Here is a 21,726-nt window from a genome sequence, read left to right as displayed (position 1 = left end):
CTCAAATCAAGAGAAAATAATTTGAGAGTTAGGCCATTTGGGAAGGAAATAAGGAAGCACTTTTTCACAGAAAAGATCATGTAAACCTGAAACTATCTCCCTCAAAAGACTTTGGATGCTGTGCCAATTGAATTTCTCAAGACTTTGATTTACAGATTTTCAAGTATTTGGAATGCTGGGTAAGACAGGTAAATGAAATTGAGGTACAAATCAGCTGTGATTTAATTTAATGGTGGTGCAAGTTTAAGGGGCTAAACGGTCTACTCCTGTTTCTATGACACTTCATTCACATTTATTTTTTGGAAAAAAGAAATAAATAGCTGAGGGACTAGATGGGGCATGGAATTAGCACACTGTCCTTTTCCCAGTGACTTGATAAAGTCTATAAAATAATAGCGGAGTGTACAACTAGACTATAAAATATCAACACACACAGAAAATGTGGCCCTTGAAATGAACAACAAATCATGCATGTTTTATTTTCAAATTATGAATAACAGTTCCATGGGAGTTGTAACATTCTGTTAGCTCCAGATTTAAAGCACCACAATGTATAATTGCTCTTCGCATGTGCACAAGGCACACTTCGCATTGTAAAAGATAAGTGTGTCATGAGTGATGTTCAACAGTCAGCCTTACCCCAGACACCATCTCCCTATTCCTACACTCAACCCTGGAACACCTAGATAACAAAGACACCTATGTCAGACTCCTATTTATTGACTACAGCTCAGCCTTCAACACCATTATCCCTACGAAACTCATCTCCAAACTTCGTGGCCTGGGCTCGGCTCCTCCCTCTGTGATTGGATCCTTGACTTCCTAACACACAGACTGCAATCAATAAGGATAGGCAACAACACCTCCTCCATGATCATCCTCAACACCGGTGACCCACAACAATGTGTCCTCAGTCCCCTATTATACTCCTTATACACCTATGACTGTGTGGCCAAATTCCACTCCAACTCGATTTTCAAATGTGCTGATGACACTACTGTGGTGGGTTGGATCTCAAACAATGACGAGACAGAGTACAGGAAAGAGATAAAGAAACTGGTGAGCTGGTGCAATGATAATAATCTCTCCCTCAATGTCAACAAAATGAGATAGTCACCAACTTCAGGAAGCATAGTGGAGGACATGCCCCTGTCTACATCAATGGGGATGAAGTGGAAATGGTCGAGAGCTTCAGATATTTAGGCGTCCAGATCACCAACAGCCTGTCCTGGTCTCTCCATGCTGATGCTATAGTTAAGAAAGCCCACCAATGCCTCTACTTTCTCAGGAGTCTAAAGGAATTTGGCATGTCAGCTACGATTCTCACCAACTTTTACAGATGCACCATAGAAAGCATTCTTTCTGGTTGTTTCACAGCTTGGGTATGGCTCCTGCTCTGTCCAAGACCGCAAGAAACTACAAAGGGTCATGAATGAAGCCCAGTCGCTCACTCAAACCAGCCTCCCATCCATTGGCACTGTCTGCACTTCCCACTGCCTCGGAAAAGCAGCCAGCATAATCAAGTATCCCATGCACCCCTGACACTTCCTCTTCCACCTTCTTCCATCGGGAAAATTATACAAAAGTCTAAGGACACGTGACCAACCAACTCAAGAACAGCTTCTTCCCTGCTACTTTGAATGGACCTACCTCGCATTAAATTGATCTTAACTATGACTGTAACACTACATTCTGTACTCTCTCCTTTCCTTCCCTATGTACGGTATACTTTGTATAGCGCGCAAGAAACAATACTTTTCACTGTATATAAATACGTGACAATAATAAATCAGATCAAACCAAATGGGTGAGTGCGTTTGTTTACTAAAAGTGTGCATATTGAACCATATCTTTTTCATCCATATACTCTAGGATGTGATTGTTGTCATTTTTTGTTTACAAGTGGAATCCTGAAAAGAAATGCTTTCTTTTGTGGCTTCTGTGACTTTAAATTATGCTACCGCTCTCCGTCCTTTCCATCGCATATAACCCTTCAGAGGTTAGGGTGAAATCTTCACAGAGGTTAGGTGAAACCTAACGTCTGTCTTTTAATATATTACAAATGCTCTCTTCTTCCTTACAACTGTAGTGAACTCCTCATCTAGGTGAACAAAAGGTATATTTTGATGGATGGTCATGACCTGAAACTTTAACTTGGTTTCTCTCGCCACAGATGCTGCCAGACCTGCTTTGTATTTTCAGCATTTTCTGTCTTTATTTGAGGTTTAGATATCTGGGTATACCAGGATTCAGGGAACTCTACAATGCTCTTGATTATCAGTATACTGCATCCCTCCCCCATATGTTCAGCTTTAACAAAGTCTACAAACTTAATTTAGCCTTCCAGATATTACTATATATATATATGCACATTGTACAAGACAAAATATACTGAATGGCTTCAGTGCAAATGCTCTTAATGCACAAAATGTGCAAATAAAGTCCCTTTTTATTAAAGCTCTTGTATTTCTGCAGATAGTACCATTTTCTACTGAATGATGAATAGACTATGCGAGAGTTCACATAAAATCCATTATGCTGCTCCAATAATGGAGTACCCTTAAGGGATACCCTTGAAAGAGCCTTGCAGCAATTAAAGCTAATCTCTTAGAATTAAATATCTGAGAGTTATGGTTATACAGCCCACAAAACTACACTTCAAACATGTTTCCCATCGCAGATGAACAGAGCCTTTGCTCAGAGACAAGGCGTCAGTGGCATCAATCATACTTTGTGTGACACCAGCCCCTTTACTCCTCAACAATTCATTAAACCTGGCATTAGCAGCACAAGGTGTCAATTGGAATAATCAGCAGCAGCTCCACTCTGTTTAAAAATGCGCTACTTATTTCTGGAAAAAATGTGGAAATATCCCTATATGAAATGGGTTTCTGCAGTCTTCATAATCAATATGATGGTTATTGTCATAGAATCATATAATCTCTGCAGTGCAAAAGGAGGCCATTTGGCTCATCGAGTCTGCACCAACTCTCCGACAGAGCATCCTACCCAGGCCCTACCCCCATAACCCTACATATTTACCCCTCTGATCTCCCTAACCCACACATCCCTGGGACATTAAGCGGCAATTTAGCATGAGCAATCAACCTAACCTGCATGTCTTTGGACTGTGGGAGGAAACCACTGGAAACCATGCAGACACAGGGAGAAGGCGCCAACTTCGCACAGACGCCAGAATTGAACCAGGTCCCTGGTGCTCTGAGGCAGCAGAGCTAACCACTGTGCCACCCTTTAACTTAAATTAATTTGCATACATTGTGATTTTTATATATAGAAAACATGCTAGATTTTAGTTTAGTTGTCCATGTGAAGGTGACATGCATCACATGTCAAACGTTATCACAGTAGCCTAGATCTTCCAAGCTGCGACAATGATTGTCATTTGTAAACTCCCCTGATGCCACTGATGCACCTTCCTACCAGGACCTTCTGAGCTCAGCTTCCAAATTAAAATATTCCCATATTGTCTCCTTGCCCATTTTTTCCTCTGTATATTTTATATTTAGTCTGTGCTCTTTATGTCATATGTGAACTGAGTATCAATGATCCACCTGAATATGTATTTGGAAGCATGGCACTGTTCTTCATTTCCAAAGTTACTCAGCAGATCATGAAACAGTGGGTGGAATCTTGTTGAGGCATTGGAGGTCCCACCTGCTGGCTGCAGAGCACTTGCCTGTTTTCAGGAAGACCTGCCAAACCACATGTCAATCAGGCAATGGCAAGGCCTTCCCCTGGAATCAAGACCCGAGCGTGGCAGGTTTGCCTGCGGAGAGCTTCCAGCCAATCAAAGCTGACTGTTCACAAGGAGTGGAGTCCCAGGCGACCTAGGCCATAGGTAAGTAATGTGAGAGTCAGTGCAAGGTGATGAGTGTCAGCAGTAAAGGCATAGGGATGGCTCTCAGCACCCCCTCCTGATGGCTGAATTCTCAATCAGGCAGCCCCACCAAGGTGGTGACAAGCTGACTGTGTGGTTTTAGCTGCTGTACATGCCACATGCCAACAGGTCTGCCTGCAGCTGAGTTAACACCAGCAGCAGTGGGATGAGGCCTTTAAATGCTCATTAATCGGACTGTTACGGGCCTCAATTAGTGGTCCATAGTTGACCTTCCAACTATGGACCACCAATTGAGGCCTGTAAGTGTCCAATTAATGAGATAGAAAGGGGCTCAGGCACACCACCATCCTGCCTAATTTTTAAAAAAATCGTTGTTTCATGGCTTATGGGCCAACATTATGTTGCATATTCCTAATTGCCTTGATCTGAATGGCTTTCTAGGCCATTTCAGGGGAAAGTTAACAGTCAACCACATTGCTTTGGGTCTGGAGTCACATGTCAGGCAGACCAGGTAGATTTCCTCCCCTAAAGGACATTAGTGAACTAAATGGGATTTTACTACAGTCGATGATCATTTCATGGTCATGGTTACTGAGACTAACTTTATATTCCACTTCAAATTCCATAAGGTGCTGTGGTAAGATTTGAACCCATGTCCCCAATCTATTCTCTGGGTCTTTGGGTTACTTGTCCAGCAACATTGCTACAAATTGATTTGATTTATTATTGTCACATGAATTAGCATGCAGTGAAAGTAATGTTTCTTGCACGCTACACAGACAAAGCATAATGTTCGTGGAGAAGGAAAGGAGAAGTTGCAGAATGTAGTGTTACAGTCATAGCTAGGTTGCATGACCCACCTCCAAGCTTGTCACCAGAGAGAACAGAAGGTTCCACCAAGTATGTTTAAACAAGTTTCCACCACCATACTTCGGACATAAATGGGGTAGGGTTGCCAACCCTCCCAGATGGTCAGAAATTTACCAGAATCAACATCAATTTCCTGGTGGCCAAATAAAGCATTCCAGAAGATTTGAAAGCAACATTTTAAACAGATCAGTTCTACAATTCAGCATCAGTAACCACCAAGAAAGGGATAAAGCTGCAACTCCCATCACCATGACATATCACCAAGTAGTGCCATCACATCCAGTGTAGTAAGATCCCTGAAGAATCACATTTATGGAGAAACTCCCCAAGGGGCAAACAATGTCCTTCTCCCTTCCTGGAGAATCTAGCCTGGGGACATGGGGTTTCCTATAGCCCATTGCTGCTGATTGAGATCAGTGATCTGGAGCAGTTCATAATCCTCCTAAATTTACATCCAGCCTGGAGTCTGGCACTGTCAGCAAACCACCGGCAGTTTGGTGACTTGTCTCATTCTTCCAGGCAAAGGGTCAAATAAATGGACGTGATGGAGGTCTTCCCCTCACAGAGGTGCATTCTTCCAAGTGGCCTTGCAGGCTGCAGGCAGAAGAGAAGTCCTCCGTGGTGACCTCTGACCTGCAGTGGGACGCTCAAAGAGTGGTTTGAGGAGTTGCTGCTGCTGCTCGTCTCCTGGGACAAAACCCGCCAAACTGTCCCAGGAGGACGCCCTCGAATTTTGGAAAAATACAACAGGTGGGGCAATCATTCAACGGGAAGCACCCAATGCTTTAATTTTTATATTGACAGACAATGAATTGAAACTATCAATGAGGAAAAAAATGGCTCATGGCTGCATTAGACCTAAAATTCACCGTGAAACAATTTCTTCTGCATGCTCTCCAGAATCGTCACCCATGGAACCCACACAGGCCACACGGCCAGCTTTCTGTGACAACACTTCCACTGACGTCACCTGGAATATATTCAATCAGAATTGGTAATCGTAAAGAAAGTAGCACTCTTCACACTGCTTGTACTATAGCAGCAGCTAATCAACGCTGTGTAATATTGGCCATTTAAGAGAAAATAATCACAGAACTCAGTGAAAGGCAGAGGAAATAAAACCTATTTCAGCAAAAATGACTTCAGTTTTTCTTCACCATTTTGGCATCATCCTGCCCGATTTCTAAAATGAAGGAGATTAAATGCCAAAGGGGAGTATTTGATTTGAGTAATCTCCAACAATACCAGACACTGGCAAGAGTTCCAACCTCAAATTCAGACAGTTTACAAACAGTGTTGTGTAACAATTCAAAAATTAAGATTACTAGACACTCAAACCACCCAGCAGGTAATTTCCATACAAACGTCATCATTGGCACAGAGTATAATATGATCATTGCAAAAGCAGCTGGTAGGGCCTTCAGGCTCACAATGCCACCAACAAACAAATACCACAACATCAAAGCACCGGTGTGACAAAACACCACAAAAATCCACTAACAAACATAACACCGTCTCAAACACCGGAATCATAGAATGGTAACAGCATAAGGAGAAGCCATTTGGCATGTTGTGTCTCAGCAACTCAATTGTTCCCAGTCCCCCGTCTTTATCCTCCTCCGACACATTTTTTTCTCTTTAGGTGTTTGTCTAATTCGCTTTAGAAATCCCCCGCAGTGTCTGCCACTGCCACGCCCTCGGGCACAGTATTCCAGATCCCAATCAATCGTTGCGTAATAAAGCTTTCCCTCACGCCACCTTGGTTTCTTTCGCCAATCACAATAAATGGAAGGCGTCTGGTTCTCAAGCCTTCTACCACTGGGAACAGTTTATCTCCAAATACTCTGTCCAGACCCCTCTGAGGGGGTCTCTATTGCTTCAGCAGCATCCATCTCCCCCAATGTGGCAACTGAGGTTCTAGAGCTATGATTAGAGCCCTGTAATTGGGCCAGCAGCATCAGGAGCCTGCCTACACTCCTTAATTACATGGTGAGCATGTTCATCAAGTCTCCCCTCAACATTCTCTGCTCCAAGGAAAACAATCCCAGCTTCTCCATCCACATAACTGAAGTTCCACATCTCTGGCATTGTAATATTTTTTTCTGCACCATCTCTGAAGCTTTTACATTGTTTGGACACCCAGATTTGGATACAATGGGAAGGATTTTCCCATGGGCTGAGGGACACAGATCTCGGGGCAAAAGAGGGGGTTGGCCTTGAGCCCACACTTGCTGAGAATCAGGCAGGAGGAGGTACTTTCCCCAGAGGTAACCTCCCAATTGACCATCTCCAAGTTTACCATCCAATTAAGGACAGCAGACAGGCTCGCAATGTTGAAACCAAAAGAGAAAATGCTGGAAAATCTCAGCAGATCTGGTAGCATCTGTAAGGAGAGAAAAGAGCTGATGTTTCGAGTCCAGACGACCCTTTGTCAAAGCTAAAATGCATAGAAAGTGAGATATTTATACTGCAGGGGGTAGGAGTGAAAAATGAGTCATAGCCATAGAAACCAAGGAAACCAGCTAATAGCTGTCCACAGAGAATAAAGGGTGTGAATGGCCAAATGACAGAGAAGCTAAAATGAAGATGTTGGGGGAGGGGTGGGGGAGAGGAAAATGGATGGGACAGAGATAAGATTTAGAAAAGGAGAAGCAAAGGGGGAGAAAAGGTAAGGGAAGGGGTGTAAAGTAGGGGGAAAGAGTGGGGGGGAAGAAAAATGAAGAAAGATGATAAAGAAATAAAAGGTAGAGAACAGTAAAAAAGTAAATAAAATAGAATGAAAACAAAGGGGTCGAGGTGGGGTAGAGCAAAACATCTGAAGTTGTTGATTTCGATATTGAGACTGGAAGGTTGTAAAGTGCCCAGCCGGAAGATGGGATGCTGTTCCTCCAGTTTGTGTTGAGCTTCACTGGAACATTGCAGCAAGCCAAGGACAGACATGTGGGCATGGGAGCAGGATCATGTGTTAAACTGGCAAGCAACTGGAAGGTCAGCGTCCTGATTGCGCACAGACCGAAGGTGCTCAGCAAAGCGATCACCCAGTCTACGCTTGCTCTCTCCAATATAGGGGAGACCACATTGGGAGCAGTGAATACAATAGATCAAATTGAAAGAGGTGCAAGTGAAATACTGCTTAACCTGGAATGAATATTTTGGACCTTGGATGGTGGGCATAGAAGAGGTAAAGGGACAGGTATTACCCCTGCTGTGATTGCATGGGAAGGTGCCATGAGTGACGGGAGAGGTGTTGGGTATAGTACAGGAGTAGGCTAGGTTATCCCAGAGGGAATGGTCTCTGTGGAATGCTGACAGAAGGAGTGAAGGGAAGATATGTTTGGTGGTGGCATCACGCTGGAGTTGGTGAAAATGGCGGAGGATTATGCTTTGCATGCAGAGACTGGTGGAGTGAAGTGTGAGAACAAGGGGGACTCTATCCTTGTTCTGGGATGGAGGGGTGGGGGTGAGAGTCATGGCGTGGGAGATGGACCGCACGCTGTTGAGGGCCTTGTTGACAACTGTAGGTGGTAAACCATGGTTGAGGAAAAAGGAGCACATATTAGAAGCGCCACTTTGGAAAGTGGCATCATCGGAACCACATTACTATCAGAACCACATCGGAGCCACCATTGGAACCATATTAGGCTCGCAATGTTGCTGGCCCAATCACAGGGCTATAACCACAGCTCTAGGGCCTCGGCAGCCCCACGCCAAGAGGGACGGAAGCTGAGAAACAGGTAAGAAAACGTGAGGTTGCCTCAAAATTGAGCCTCCCTCAGACCTGTGACAATTGATAACATTTTTCAAGGAGACAAACAGCCAGGCCATTTGAGCTGTCAGTGGCCCCTCTTTAGTTAATCTCTATTACTTAAGCAATAAAGTGTTAAACACAGTGCTGGCTTTCCCTAATTAAACCAACCACATTTGTCCTGGATTTTCTAAAGCTTTTCCTCCTCAGAGGTTAAACCCGTTGGCTTGTGCTGACTGGGTTTATCCTTATGCCCTGGTTCTCACTTATATTGTCAACTGATATCTGTCAAGCATGCCTTTTTTCAGCAAAAACTTGTTCTCTATCTTTCCCATATTGAGGGGTCTCTGGCTCTACTTGCCCTATCTTTCCCATTCATGGGAACGTACCCCTTGACCGTACCGTAATTATCTCCTGTCTGAAGACAGCCTATTGTTTTATTAACAGTTTTGCCTGCCAATCTTTGATTCCAATTTGCTTGGGACAGATTTGTTCACTGAAATTGGCCCTCTTCCACTTGGATCACAACAACCATTCCGATGTCATTCCATAACACATCTATCAATTGTTCTACGGACAACAAGGTTCCAATGGAAATTGCAATCACTCACATCTACACACTGTGCTTTTTTACCTGATTTCCTTCTCTTGTTCTTCTGACAGCGACTAAAGAGATCACTTTGGTAATATTGCTATAAACAGTGTTCATTGCAATATCAAAAGACATAAATTATAGAATCTTGGAATTATGCAAACCCTACAGTGCAGAAGGAGGCCATTCAGTCCATCGAGTCTACACTGACAACAATCCCACCCAGGCCCTCTTCCCGTAACCATACATATTTACCCTGCTAATCCCTCTAACCTATGCATCCCGAGACATTACGGGATAATTTAGAATGGCCAATCAACCTAACCCGCACATCTTTGGACTGTGCGAGGAAACTGGAGCACCCGGAGGAAGCCCACGCAGAAACAGGGAGAATGTGCAAACTCCACACAAGCAGTGACACAATTCGGGAATCGAACCCGGGTCCCTGGAGCTGTGAGGCAGCAGTGCTAACCACTGTGCCACCCAATGGGTGGGATTCTCCGGTCTTGCCCGTGGCTGGACTCATTGTGTAAAGGAATGGAAAATTTAGCGTTCCAGCCAAAACTCCATTAAATTTCAGCAGCACCGGAAAATCCCAGCCGTGAAGGAGGAAGGAAAACTTTGGCCGAAATGTCTAAAGCCTCAATAGAGGGCCTCCCCCATCACCTTTGAAGGCACTGCTCTTTCATTTTCCTTTTCTCTTCAGGATAGTGAAATCACTTTACAAATCCCATAGCTAACTGGACTGTCAGAACAGGAAGAATAATACAGAAAGAGTAAGCCCAGATAAAGAAAACAGAGAACAAAAGAAAGACAGGGGAAAGACAATAAGAAAGGGGAAGAGAATACAATAATTTTACCAGCTTTCTCCTGAGGCTCATGTGACATTTTGTAATTTTTAGCCAAATTTATTCTTTCCAGAGTGGACTGACACCTCAGATATGGTGATTGAAAATCTCATGTGAGAAAATGTCTTTGACACTCCTGACAAATGACCATGGCGAAGAGAACTCGCAAAAAATATACAACACCCAGCGCCACGGTGGCACAGTGGTTAGCACTGCTGCCTCACAGCGCCAGGGATCCGGGTTTGATTCCTGGCTTGGGTCATTGTCTGTGTGGAGTTTGCACATTCTCCCCATGTCTGCATGGGTTTTCTCCGGGTGCTCCGGTTTCCTCCCACAGTCCAAAGATGTGCGGGTTATGTTGATTGGCCATGATAAATTGCCCCTTAGTGTCAGGGGGACTAGCTAGGGTAAATGCATGGGGTTGTGGGTATAGGGCCTGGGTGGGATTGTGGTCAGTGCAGACACGATGGGCCAAATGGCCTCCTTCAACACTGTAGTATTCTACACCCAACTGAACATCTCGGTGAGTTGAAGCTTGCAGAATGCATTCACTAACTGTGTTCTGAAAAAAAGAGACATATTGTCAAAGCTTTTCATCTTACACTCATCAGGACAAACACAAGAAACATATTCAGGCCTTGCGCATTTTTTTTAATTACCCAGGACCATGCGGAGCCTATTTTTCCTTCTTGTTTTCTCCATGGTAATTCCTCAGTCAATCAAAATCAGCTTACCAATCAATCAGTACCCTTTCCTCCTGTAGTATAAATTGTTGTGATCATTTGAAATTTGACATTCTTGCATTTGTCCTGATGAGTGCAAGATGAAAAAGCTTGGCAACATGTCTCTCTATTCACAATATTCTACCAAGCAACTTACTGTATTCTATGTTTCATCCTTTCCATCATCAAACAAGATCACTGTCAGTATGAAAGATACTTGAGACAAAATGACATGTGTTCGGTATCAACTTGCCAGGTATTTTTCCTTCTCCCTACCACCTTCGTTGGATCTCATAGACTTGTCAATATGAGAATCTGCTAAGTGTGACATTTGTATTCATTCATGGGATGTGGGGCATTGGTAGATGGGCCAGCATTTATCATCCATCCCTAATTGTCCTTGAGAAGGTGGTGATGAGCTGCTGCCTTCAACAGCTGTAGGCCATGTGGTGTAGGTACATCCATAGTGTTAATAGGGAGGGAGATTCAGAATTTTGACCCAGTGACAATGAAAGGCGGCACGGTGGCGCAGTGGTTAGCACTGCTGCTTCACAGCTCCAGGGTCCCGGGTTCGATTCCCGGCTCGGGTCACTGTCTGTGTGGAGTTTGCACATTCTCCCCGTGTCTGCGTGGGTTTCCTCCGGGTGCTCCGGTTTCCTCCCACAGTCCAAAAATGTGCGGGTTAGGTTGATTGGCCAGGTTAAAAATTGCCCCTTAGAGTCCTGGGATGCGTAGGTTAGAGGGATTAGCGGGTAAATATGTGGGGGTAGGGCCTGGGTGGGATTGTGGTCGGTGCAGACTCGATGGGCCGAATGGCCTCCTTCTGCACTGTAGGGATTCTATGAAAGAACAGCAATATATTTCCAAGTCAGGATGGTGAGTAGCTTGGTGGAGAAGCTGAAGGTAGCGTTCCAAGCATCTGTTGCCCTTGTCTTCTAGGTGGTAGAGGTCAGGGGTTTGGAAGGTTTGAATATTTGAACAGCAAGAATAATGTAGATTGCAAATCCACTTAAACTCTGCTAATTTTCACGAGTGGTATATATCAAGAAGGGTCATATTATTAAACCAAAAGAAATGACTGTCATTCCTAATGAGTAAAAATTGCTGGGTTTGCCCTGTGTGGTATATCTGGGAGACTCATTCATTACCTTATTACCACTGCAGCTAATCATCACTTTCCTGGGATAAGGAATTGTTACCAACACTCGCATAAATTCTCCAAGGTCAGAGATTTTAAAATGAGTAAGATAAAAATCAAGCCTGTCACAGATTGTCAACTATCAAACAGGCCAAAACCAATTAACCAATTTCTTGGAAAATTGCGGTTCTAGAAATCCTTGCGACAATCTTTTTTGAAAACAAATCAATGAAAAATGTATTGTTTGGAGGCTAATGGACATGCCATGCCTGTCCTTAAATTCCAATTGCAGCTATGAGTTAAGTATTTGTCTTACATTCATGCAATTGCCACTATTTAATGAACGCAAATGTCTTTTTCTGTGGAATCTACTTCCTTTTCAGTTAATATTGCCATTGTTTACACTTCCATTACATTTTCCTCCCCTCTCCTGACAAATACAGATTAATGCCAAGATGCAGCCAATCCATCAATCTTGAGCTAGATGCAAGAGGCCCAGCCAAAACCAGGTATACATACAGCCTGTGCCTGAATGAATAAGCCTGAGACAGGTATTGAGCCTGATTATTATAAATCTGACAAGCTACAGATTGGTGTTGCGAACTAGTATTCACACATGGCTGTGGTTAAACTGGATAGTGATCAGGAGTTTGCCTATTGTCCCCAGTCTGTGGTGCCCAGACTAGTTCAGATGGCCAAGTTGACATCAGCTAATTCAGCACACACTTGGGTTTGATCCTATGGCCTTTCTGCTCATTATGGCAAACTTGTACACTCAACCATGAACGCACCGACTGAGCGAGCAGGTAACAGTCATTGGGTGAAGCAAGGCTCAGTAACTGGCAACATTTTACTTACGTGAGTGAGATACTGAAGTGAAAGCGCTGCCGCAACCCTTTAAAGGTTATGAACGACTGCGGAGGGAAGCTCCGAGTGGTCATCTCACAGTACGGCTTCTCGTATTCTCCTGGCAGGCAATCGCACTTGAAACCTCCGACCAGCAGGTTAACGCACGTCCCCCCATTCCGACAAATTCCAGGAGAACAGCGGCCAGACCGGGAATTCACCTCACAATAACTACCTGAGGAACAGAGATATTACGTTAATGTTCAGCATGGGGATCTGGTTTTAGATAAAAGTAAAACACGGCAGATGCTGAAAACCTGAAATAAAAACAACAATAAAATGTTGGAAATACCCAGCAGGTCTGGCAGTATCTGTGGAAAGAGAAACAAAGTTAACATCAGGGCGGTTAGGGAGCTTTCCTGAAAAGTCACACACCCGAAATGTTTAAACTCTGTTTTTCTCTCCACAGATGCTGCCTGAACTGGTTTTAAGTAACTAAATTGTCAAGTCATAGCAGTGCAGTGCAGAAAGAGACCATTCGGCCCATCGAGCCTGCACCGACAACAATCCCACCCAGGCCCTTTCCCCGTAGCCCCACTTATTTACCGATCTGCCTAACACTAAAAGGCACTTCAGCATGGCCAATCAACCTAACCCGCACATCTTTGGACTGTGGGAGGAATCCGGAGCACCCGGAGGAAACCCACGCAGACATGGGGAGAATGTGCAAACTCCACACAGACAGTGACCCGAGGCCGGAATTGAACATGGGTCTCTGGCACTGCGAGGCAGCAGCACTAGCCACTGTGCCACCATGCCGCACAATTATCTAATGGGGATAAGAAATTTTGACACACAGTAGAATTTCCATACAAACAGCAACTTTTCAATTGTTCAGGCAATTGTGGCTATTGCAATTTTCTTCTTGATGCTAAAGCAGCATAACTGTTATAAAATTTCCTGAGCTTTTAACATCCCTTTGACACTGCCCTTTCCAGACCAGAAGATAAAGAGTATTGCTAAAAAAAAGGAGGCTGTGCCCAAACTTTAGCTTTAGTTTATTTGAAAAGGAATGCATTGTGTGGACATTTTCCTTCTGTCTGCAAAGGATAGGGCCTTGTGTGTAAATATATGTAGGTTCCAGCGCATTTATGTGACACAAACTGTGAGCGTGACTGATGGGGGAAGAGGGAATCAGGATATTGAATTTGATGATCAGCCATGATTATGATAAATGGCAGAGCAGGCTCGAAGGGCCGAATGGCCTACACCTGCTTCTAGTTTCTATCTTTCAATAATAGAAACTACAGAGACATTTGGATTAACACTGGGCTTAATCATGAAGGAGTTTTCAGGTACAACCCCTATATGTTTATGTTTTAACCTATTCTACTTTTTAGGGATTTGGTAAACATGCTGTGGGTTCATTTATTAAGATTAGGCACATGAGATCATGTTATACATAGATACAACATTGGCATATGTTATACATAGATATAAACTTGAAGACAGAGCTGTATATGTGCTCTGCTGAAAGCAAAGGTAAAACCAAGACTTGATAACATAATGCATTTCTCTTCTAGTGATGTCATGCTCATATCCCTTAATGACATATTACAACATCCCCCTTTATTTTTAAAAATACTTGCCCCATTGCAAGGAAGTATATCTATTTACAATACGTATTCATGTTTAGTTACCATTGCATAAGCGCATAGAATTGATGAATCTATGGATCTCTAAAGCATAAAGATAATCCATTGGTCCACCCTGATCTTGTGACAGAAACCCTGTCTGAGGGTTTCTTCAATCACTCACAGTGATGTGTGTGTGATTGCCATTCTTGAATGTTTTTCTTGACTGCAGTTGGGATCTTGCATTTGGATAATTGGTCTGTATGGTGGATGAGGGGGTGGAATAGATCAGGTTTGTGCCCGATTACACCTCATTGTTGTACCTTTGTGTGCAATGACTTCATAAGACTTTGGTCCTGAACATGCCGGGAGGCTCAAAATCGCTGAGCCTTTAGTTTCTATGATGTAGAACACGTGTGCCACCCAGGAGAATTCATTGTACTTGCACTCCAGGACTACGGATTCTGCACATGGTATTAGTGAACTGTTGTAAGCTAAAAGTTTCACAGCGTTAGGTTTCATCATGTCTGTGGATACATATCTTTCAGAATTCACAGAAGTAGTATGTTGGCATTTGCCCCCCTTTGTCAATCTTAACCAATAACAAATAGTTACCAACTTTCTTAGGACAGATAATTTGAATCTCTAAGCTTTCCATGAGATTGATGGTGTGAAGCACCACCAACACTTAAAGCCATTATTAGTTACTATTAGGTATGTTTACTAGCTCCTCAATAGTTCTGTTTATTTACACAGTGAGTAGCTGAAATGAAAAGAGCTGGAAGTCCTAAATGCAGCAGTTGACCAGCGGCATGGTGGCACAGTGGTTAGCACTGCTGCCTCACAGCGCCAGGGACCTGGGTTCAATTCCAACCTCGGGTCACTGTGTGTGTAGTTTGCACATTCTCCCCATGTCTGTGTGGAATTTCCTCTTGGTGCTCCGGTTTCCTCCCACAGTCCAAAGATGCGCAGGTTAGGTTGATTGGCCATGCTAAATTGACCCTTTGTGTCAGGGGAATTAGGAGGGCAAATAGATGGGGTTATGGGGATAGGGCCTGGGTGGAGTTGTTGCTAGTGCAAGCTCCATGGGCTGAATTGCCTCCTTCTGCACTATGGGGATTCTATGATAACTAGGGTTGCATTAACCCCGGTAAACAGAGGCTGCAAGGGTTGCCTCTCCTGGTGACAATGTAGAAACACCATCAAGTGCCCCACAACCCTATCCTAGAGCTAATAATATTTGAATATTGAGTGAAGATTGGTTTGGATTTGATTATGAGGCCCGGAGCAGTTAAATAGCCAGCCACAAATTGCATATGAGTATCAATCGTTTAAGATAGTGGCAGGAGTGCTCCCTAAAGAATTTTACCGCAGCCAGGAATAAACGGTGGTGGGAAAGTGAACTACATCTTGGAAGGGAAAGGTAAATGGGGTGGAATATAAATGCTCTGCCAATATGCTACTGGCCATTCTGCATTATGAATCAAGACAGCATCTGGTCCAAGAGTGGGGAGAGAGAGTAAAACTGGCAGAAAGAGAAATTCATTAGAGAGTGAATTTCATGACATAGAAAATGTATTAGGACCAGTACAAATCCAATTAAGGCTTAATTACATTAATGCTTTGTTTCTGAGATTCTTCTGAGATGAACTTCCCTCCAAGCAGCAAGACTATTAACTGTACAACATTAACCAGGGGTATAGGATTTCTATATCTTGCTGGTGATGAGGATGTTTTGATGGGCGGCATGGTGGCATAGTGGTTGGCACTGCTGCCTCATTGCGCCAAGGGCCTGGGTAAAATTCCAGCCTCAGGTGACTGTGTGTGTGTGTGTGTGTGTGTGTGTGTGTGGAGTTTGCACGTCCTCCCCGTGTCTGCGAGGGTTTTCTCCCACAGCCCAAAGATGTGCAGGTTAGGTGGATTGGCCATGGTAAATTGCCCCTTAGTGTCGGGGGATTAGCAGAGTAAATACGTAGGGTTGCGCAGATAGGGCCTGGGTGGGATTGTTGTCGGTGCAGGCTAGAGGGGCTGAATGGCCTCCTTCTGCACTGTAGGCATTCTATGATTCTATATGGCACTTTTAAACTAAGCTAATACACCAAGTAAAATGCAATGGGTTACATTTCCTCTGTTAAAAAGATTGGCAGTCAACTTGAAGCAGTTTCAATAAAACAGCCTGGCAGACATTTATTTTTGAACAATTTCAATATGAATTAATAGATAAATTTGATTTAAGCTACTTCAAATTCAAAGGAATAGATAGTATATGTTTAATGAACTCCTTTCCAACAAAACATAGAATGGGTTATTGATTACTAAAAATTGTGATTAAAAATACTTAGCTGACGTAATAATTGTATTTACAGTATAGGAGAGCTACAGAGGGTTTTCAAATCCTTTAATTCAAGCGACTGGCCGACTCTTGATAAATAACATTTCAGTTCCAAGACTGGGTTTCATTTGTTTCACACATTTGGGAAATTAGAGTTGCTCCCTTAGGACATTCCCTGGAATACCAGTAGCAATTGCCACAAGCTAGCTTTTACATGAAAGGACTCTTCAGGTTGTAATATACGAGAAACCCGGGCAAACGATCAAACAATTGCTTATTTTCCTGTATAATTCTAGGTTCAAGTGACATAGCGACTGTGGGCTGAAAATATTGCAATAAATCACAACGGGGCTTCTGTATTATCTGACAGCAGGTGTGACTGGCCGAAATGAACAAAAACTGACCCCCCGCCCCCCCCTGCAATTCAGGCCCTTTTCCAATATGCACATTATCAGCGACTGAGCAATAATTCAAACAAGCCTTAGTATTTACCATCAAAGCTATTCCACACCCCATAATTCTCCACCCCACCCATAACTCCCAAGCCTCAGAGGAAAGGACTCTTTAACTGTTGAATAAATCACATCAAAGAACATGGAGTAACAAAAGTTCCTCAGGTGCAATATTTCACAGTCTCCCCAAGTTGTATCTACTGCAGAAGGAGGTCTTCTAAGAAAAGGGCCCAGATCCAGGTCATGTTTCATACTTAGACAGACATGTCAACTTTCTGACATCAGTGGGTCTATTGAAGGATGATAATAGATTGCCTTGGAGCTCTGTAAATGCATTCAATGTTGCATGTCTGGTATGGTGGGGGAAAATGGTTGTATTACATGTACACCTTAAATATACATTTTTAAGTTTTATAGGATACACATGAGAAGAAACAAAATGCTATTTGATTTAAATTGTACATCATCATAGAATCTCAACAGTGCAGAAGGAGGCCATTTGGTCCATCAAGCCTGCAACAACAACAATCCCATCCAGGCCCTATCTGCATAACTCTACTTATCGTCCCTGCTAGTCCCCCTGACACTAAGGGGCAATTTATCATGGCCAATCAATCAACCAGCACATCTTTGGAGTGTGGGAGGAAACCCACGCAGACACGGGGAGAAAGTGCAGACTCCACATATTCAGTCACCCGAGGCCGGAATTGAACCAGAGTCCCTGGCGCTGTGAGGCACTGGTGTTAACTACTATGCCACCTCCAAATGGATAAGCTTTCTCCCATCCCCCCCACCCAACCAAAGGTGATGAATCGGTGCGGAGCACTGTAAGTGTACCTATGGATATTCACTCCCTTGTCCAAAAGGATTTCCTTCATTTGTGAGCTTCCACATTTTAATGGTGATAGGCACTTCAACTGCTGGGTGCATCATGGCCAAACCCAATCCAGTCCTCATCTCTCAGTGTACCAAAATGTTACATTGGTTGGTGCCGTATGGTTTCTGTCTTTATCCATTGAGCCACCAGGAAATTTATAATTTGTGTGGTTTTTTTTCCAAAAATGAAAATGGACAAATTCTATTAGGTTTGAGGACCTAATTAGAATATATTCTTGCTCTGGCACAAAGGATATATTATTACTAAGCTTACAGCAAAAACAATGTAGATGTTTTTGCCAATTTTTCTCAAACGTACTCTTGTCAGTAAACAGAGTAGAATTAAAAGCTTGCTGGTGCATAGAAGTACACAAAGAGTTAGTTGAAAAACTAACTTAATCTTTAGCATCAGCTGTGACTCAGTAGAGCTTTTGATCTTCGGGTCAAAAGGTTTTAGGCTCGTGTCTCACTCCGAGCCTTGGGCACAAAAATCAAGGCTGACATTCCAGTGGAATATTGAATGAGTGGGAAGTGCCATCTTTCAGATAAGCCTGTAAGGCTTCCTCTGTCCTCTCGGGCACGATCTTGAAGAAGGGCAGGGCAGTTATCCTTTGTGTCTTAGTCAATATTTTATCCCTTAATCAACATGATCAAAAAATGGATTATCTGTTCATTCTCACGTTGTTCTCACGGGAGCTTCCCGTGCACAAAATGGCTGTCACATTTAAAGTTTGTTTATTAGTGTCACAAGTAGGCTTACATTAACACTGCAATGAAGTTACTATGAAACTCCCCTAGTTGCCACACTCCGGCGCCTGTTCAGGTACACTGTGGGAGAATCCAGCATGGCCAATGCACCTAACCAGCAAGTCTTTCGGACTGTGGGAGGAAACCAGAGCACCCAGAGGAAACCTACGCAGACATGGGGAGAATGTGCAGACTCCGCACAGACAGTGACCCACAGCTGGAATTGAACCCGGGTCCGTGGCGCTGTGAAGCAGCGGTGCTAACCACTGTGCCATCCTGTCACCCATAACCTATACCACAACAGTGTTTAAAGTTCAGAAGTGCTTTCTTGGCAGTAAAGCACTTTGTGGTGTTTTGAAATCATGACAGGCACTATATAAATGCAGGTTTTTCTTTTAAATCAAAGAACCTGATGCACCATCAATCGAGCAAAGGCTAGTTTGTATGCAAGAACAAATAGGCTTTTATTAGCAAAAGACTTGGAGCACACCCATGCCGATGAACTGGTCCAGACTGAGGCAGGGGGGTGGGGAGCAGTCGCCTTTATACCTGGACCAGGGGGGAGGGGGGGGGGGGGGGGGAGTCTCGGGTAGGGCCGGCAGGGATGTGTCCAAGCATGTCACATATACAGGTAATAAGCTAACAGTGGTTTGCCACAGAACCTAAAAGCTGTTATGCTTATACAAGACTAAAAATGACTTTTCAGGAACAAAACCAATCACGACTGTCCCTAAATCAAAATCATTTCTTCCAAATATTCCCTGGTGAGCATTCCCCAAGTTCAGCCCATGTTACGAATGAATTTCCCATTTACTTTTTCTCATTTCATTATAATTATAAATTCAGAACTACTTGTTCTAGCCAAAGGGCTTTAATTATGTACAATTATCAATTCTGTCAGCATGACACATTCTCACAATACAATGTCTTTGTTCAGCATGCATTTTTATGCTTATTTCTTTGATTTGCGAAGTTTCAATACTGCAGTTTAAACTGGGTCGCCTTTCTTCCTGCAGTCTGTAATATGTGTGGCATCTGAAAGGATCCTGTACACATTTGATAGAACTTGTCAGCGTAGCTGTCAGATATCACAGATTACTGAAGCTTGAGTAATAATAGTTTGTGGTGTTTATGGTGGCTGCTTCTGGCCACCATAAAGGCTTAACGATGGGTGTAAAAACATTCCTTTAATGACTAGAGTTATACTGCAGATACTGTACAATTAAGTCCATTCAAGCAGTCTCTCCTAATCTCAACAGTCACACAATAACCCTGCAGACTGTGAGGCATTAGTAAGATAAACAGTAATGGTTAAATTGTTTGATCATATTTGTTCAGAACATCACATGTCAGCACAAAGTCAATAAATCATAGCTGTTATTTTAAGTTTTGATATGTAACTTAAAAATTTACATACCAGGGAATATTGTTGCAGAAAAAATTCTTAAACTCTAATAAGATGTACAATGTGAGCCAATTGGCATTGCTCTCAATTAATCAACTGGTTTCCAGTTGTGAAATTTCTCATTGATCATAGAATCTCTACAGTGCAGAAGGAGGCCATTTGGCCCATTGAGTCTGCACCTACTCTCCAACAGAGCAGCTTACCCAGTCCACCCCCACCCTATCCCCATAACCCACGTTTACCCCGATAATCCCCCTAACCTACACAATTTGGGACACTAAGGGGCAATTTATTATGGCCAATCCACCTAATCTGCCCATCTCTGGACTGTGGGAGGAAACTGGAGCACCTGGAGGAAGCCCACGTAGACACGGAAAGAATGTGCAGACTCCACACAGATAGTCACCCAAAGCCGAACTGAACCCGGGTCCCTGGCGCTGTGAGGCAGCAGTGCTAACCATTGTGGCACTTCTGCGCCTACACTAATGAAATGCAAATGTTTAAGAAGTCATTCAAGGGAAAATGTTGAAATAATGGAAGGATTTATTCATCATTTAAAGCTAAATGTTGGCCAGGACATTGGGAGAACTAATGTCCTAGGGGGAGTGTTTGCTGGTGCTGTTGGGGAAGGTTAAACTAATATGGCAGGGGGATGGGAACCGATGCAGGAAATCAGAAGGAAATAAAGTGGGGACAGAAACAAAAGGCAGTAAGGGGAAAGGTGGAAGGCAGAGAAGCCAAAGACAAAAAATCAAAAAGGTCCACATTACATCATAATTCTTAGACAACAATAAATGCCAAAAAAAACAAGCATGAAGGCTCTGTGTCTCAATGCAAGGAGCGCATGTAACGAGGTGGATGAATTAACTGCGCAGATAGTCATTAATAGATATGATGTAATTGGGATCACAGAGACCTGGCTCCAGGGTGACTAGAGATGGGAACTCAACATCCAGGGGTATTCAATATTCAAGAAAGATAGATGGAAAGGAAAGTGTGGGGGGTGGGGTGGGGGGTGGGGTAACATTTCTGGTTGCAAAGGAGATTAATGCAATAGTAAGGAAGGACATTAGCCTGGACAATGTGGAATCTGTATGGGTGGAGCTGTGGAACACCAAAGGACAAAAAACGGTAGTGGCAGTTGTATATAGACCACCAAACAGTCGTAGAGGTTGTGGATGGCATCAAGAATGAAATTAGAGATTTGTGCAGTAAAGGCACAGCAACCATTATGATCAGTTCAGATCAGTATTCCTGTATCCCTGTTTTACTGTTTTCTCCCTCTGGGTCACGAATGTCCTTTAGGGAAGGAAATCTACTGTCCTTACCTGGTCTAGGCTACATGTAACTTCAGATCCACAGTAATGTGGTTGACTCTTAAATGCCCTCGGGGATTGGCAGTAAATCTTGGCCCAGCCAGCAATGCCCATGCCCAATGAATGAATTTAAAAAAACAGTATGCCCCAACTATAACTCATGTTGGAAGTGATTTTTCTCAAGTATCAGTTTGTCCTTCCTCAATAGCTCAAGAACCATGTTGTGATTCTCCCAAGATGATGCTATCCTACATTCCCAAGTGATGACTCATGTCCTATCCTGTACTGAACTCTCATAGTACATATTCTACAATTGGCACTCACAGACAAAAATCAACCATTTC

General features: G+C 43.4%; 1 protein-coding gene across 5 annotated transcripts in view; it reads right to left on the bottom strand.

Moving 5' to 3' along the window:
* Positions 1-21,726, bottom strand: part of celsr2 (cadherin, EGF LAG seven-pass G-type receptor 2) — a 325,531-nt gene that overhangs the window by 151,311 nt on the left and 152,494 nt on the right. For all 5 annotated transcript variants that reach the window (XM_078242273.1, XM_078242276.1, XM_078242272.1 and 2 more), the window contains one exon: positions 12,633-12,855. In XM_078242273.1, the coding sequence (XP_078098399.1) occupies positions 12,633-12,855 (223 nt within the window). The remainder of the gene's footprint in view (positions 1-12,632; positions 12,856-21,726) is intronic.

The sequence above is a fragment of the Mustelus asterias genome, chromosome 25 (genome assembly GCF_964213995.1).
Source record: "Mustelus asterias chromosome 25, sMusAst1.hap1.1, whole genome shotgun sequence".
In the NCBI taxonomy this organism is placed as follows: domain Eukaryota; kingdom Metazoa; phylum Chordata; class Chondrichthyes; order Carcharhiniformes; family Triakidae; genus Mustelus; species Mustelus asterias.
This window is presented reverse-complemented; position numbering and strand designations above follow the sequence as displayed.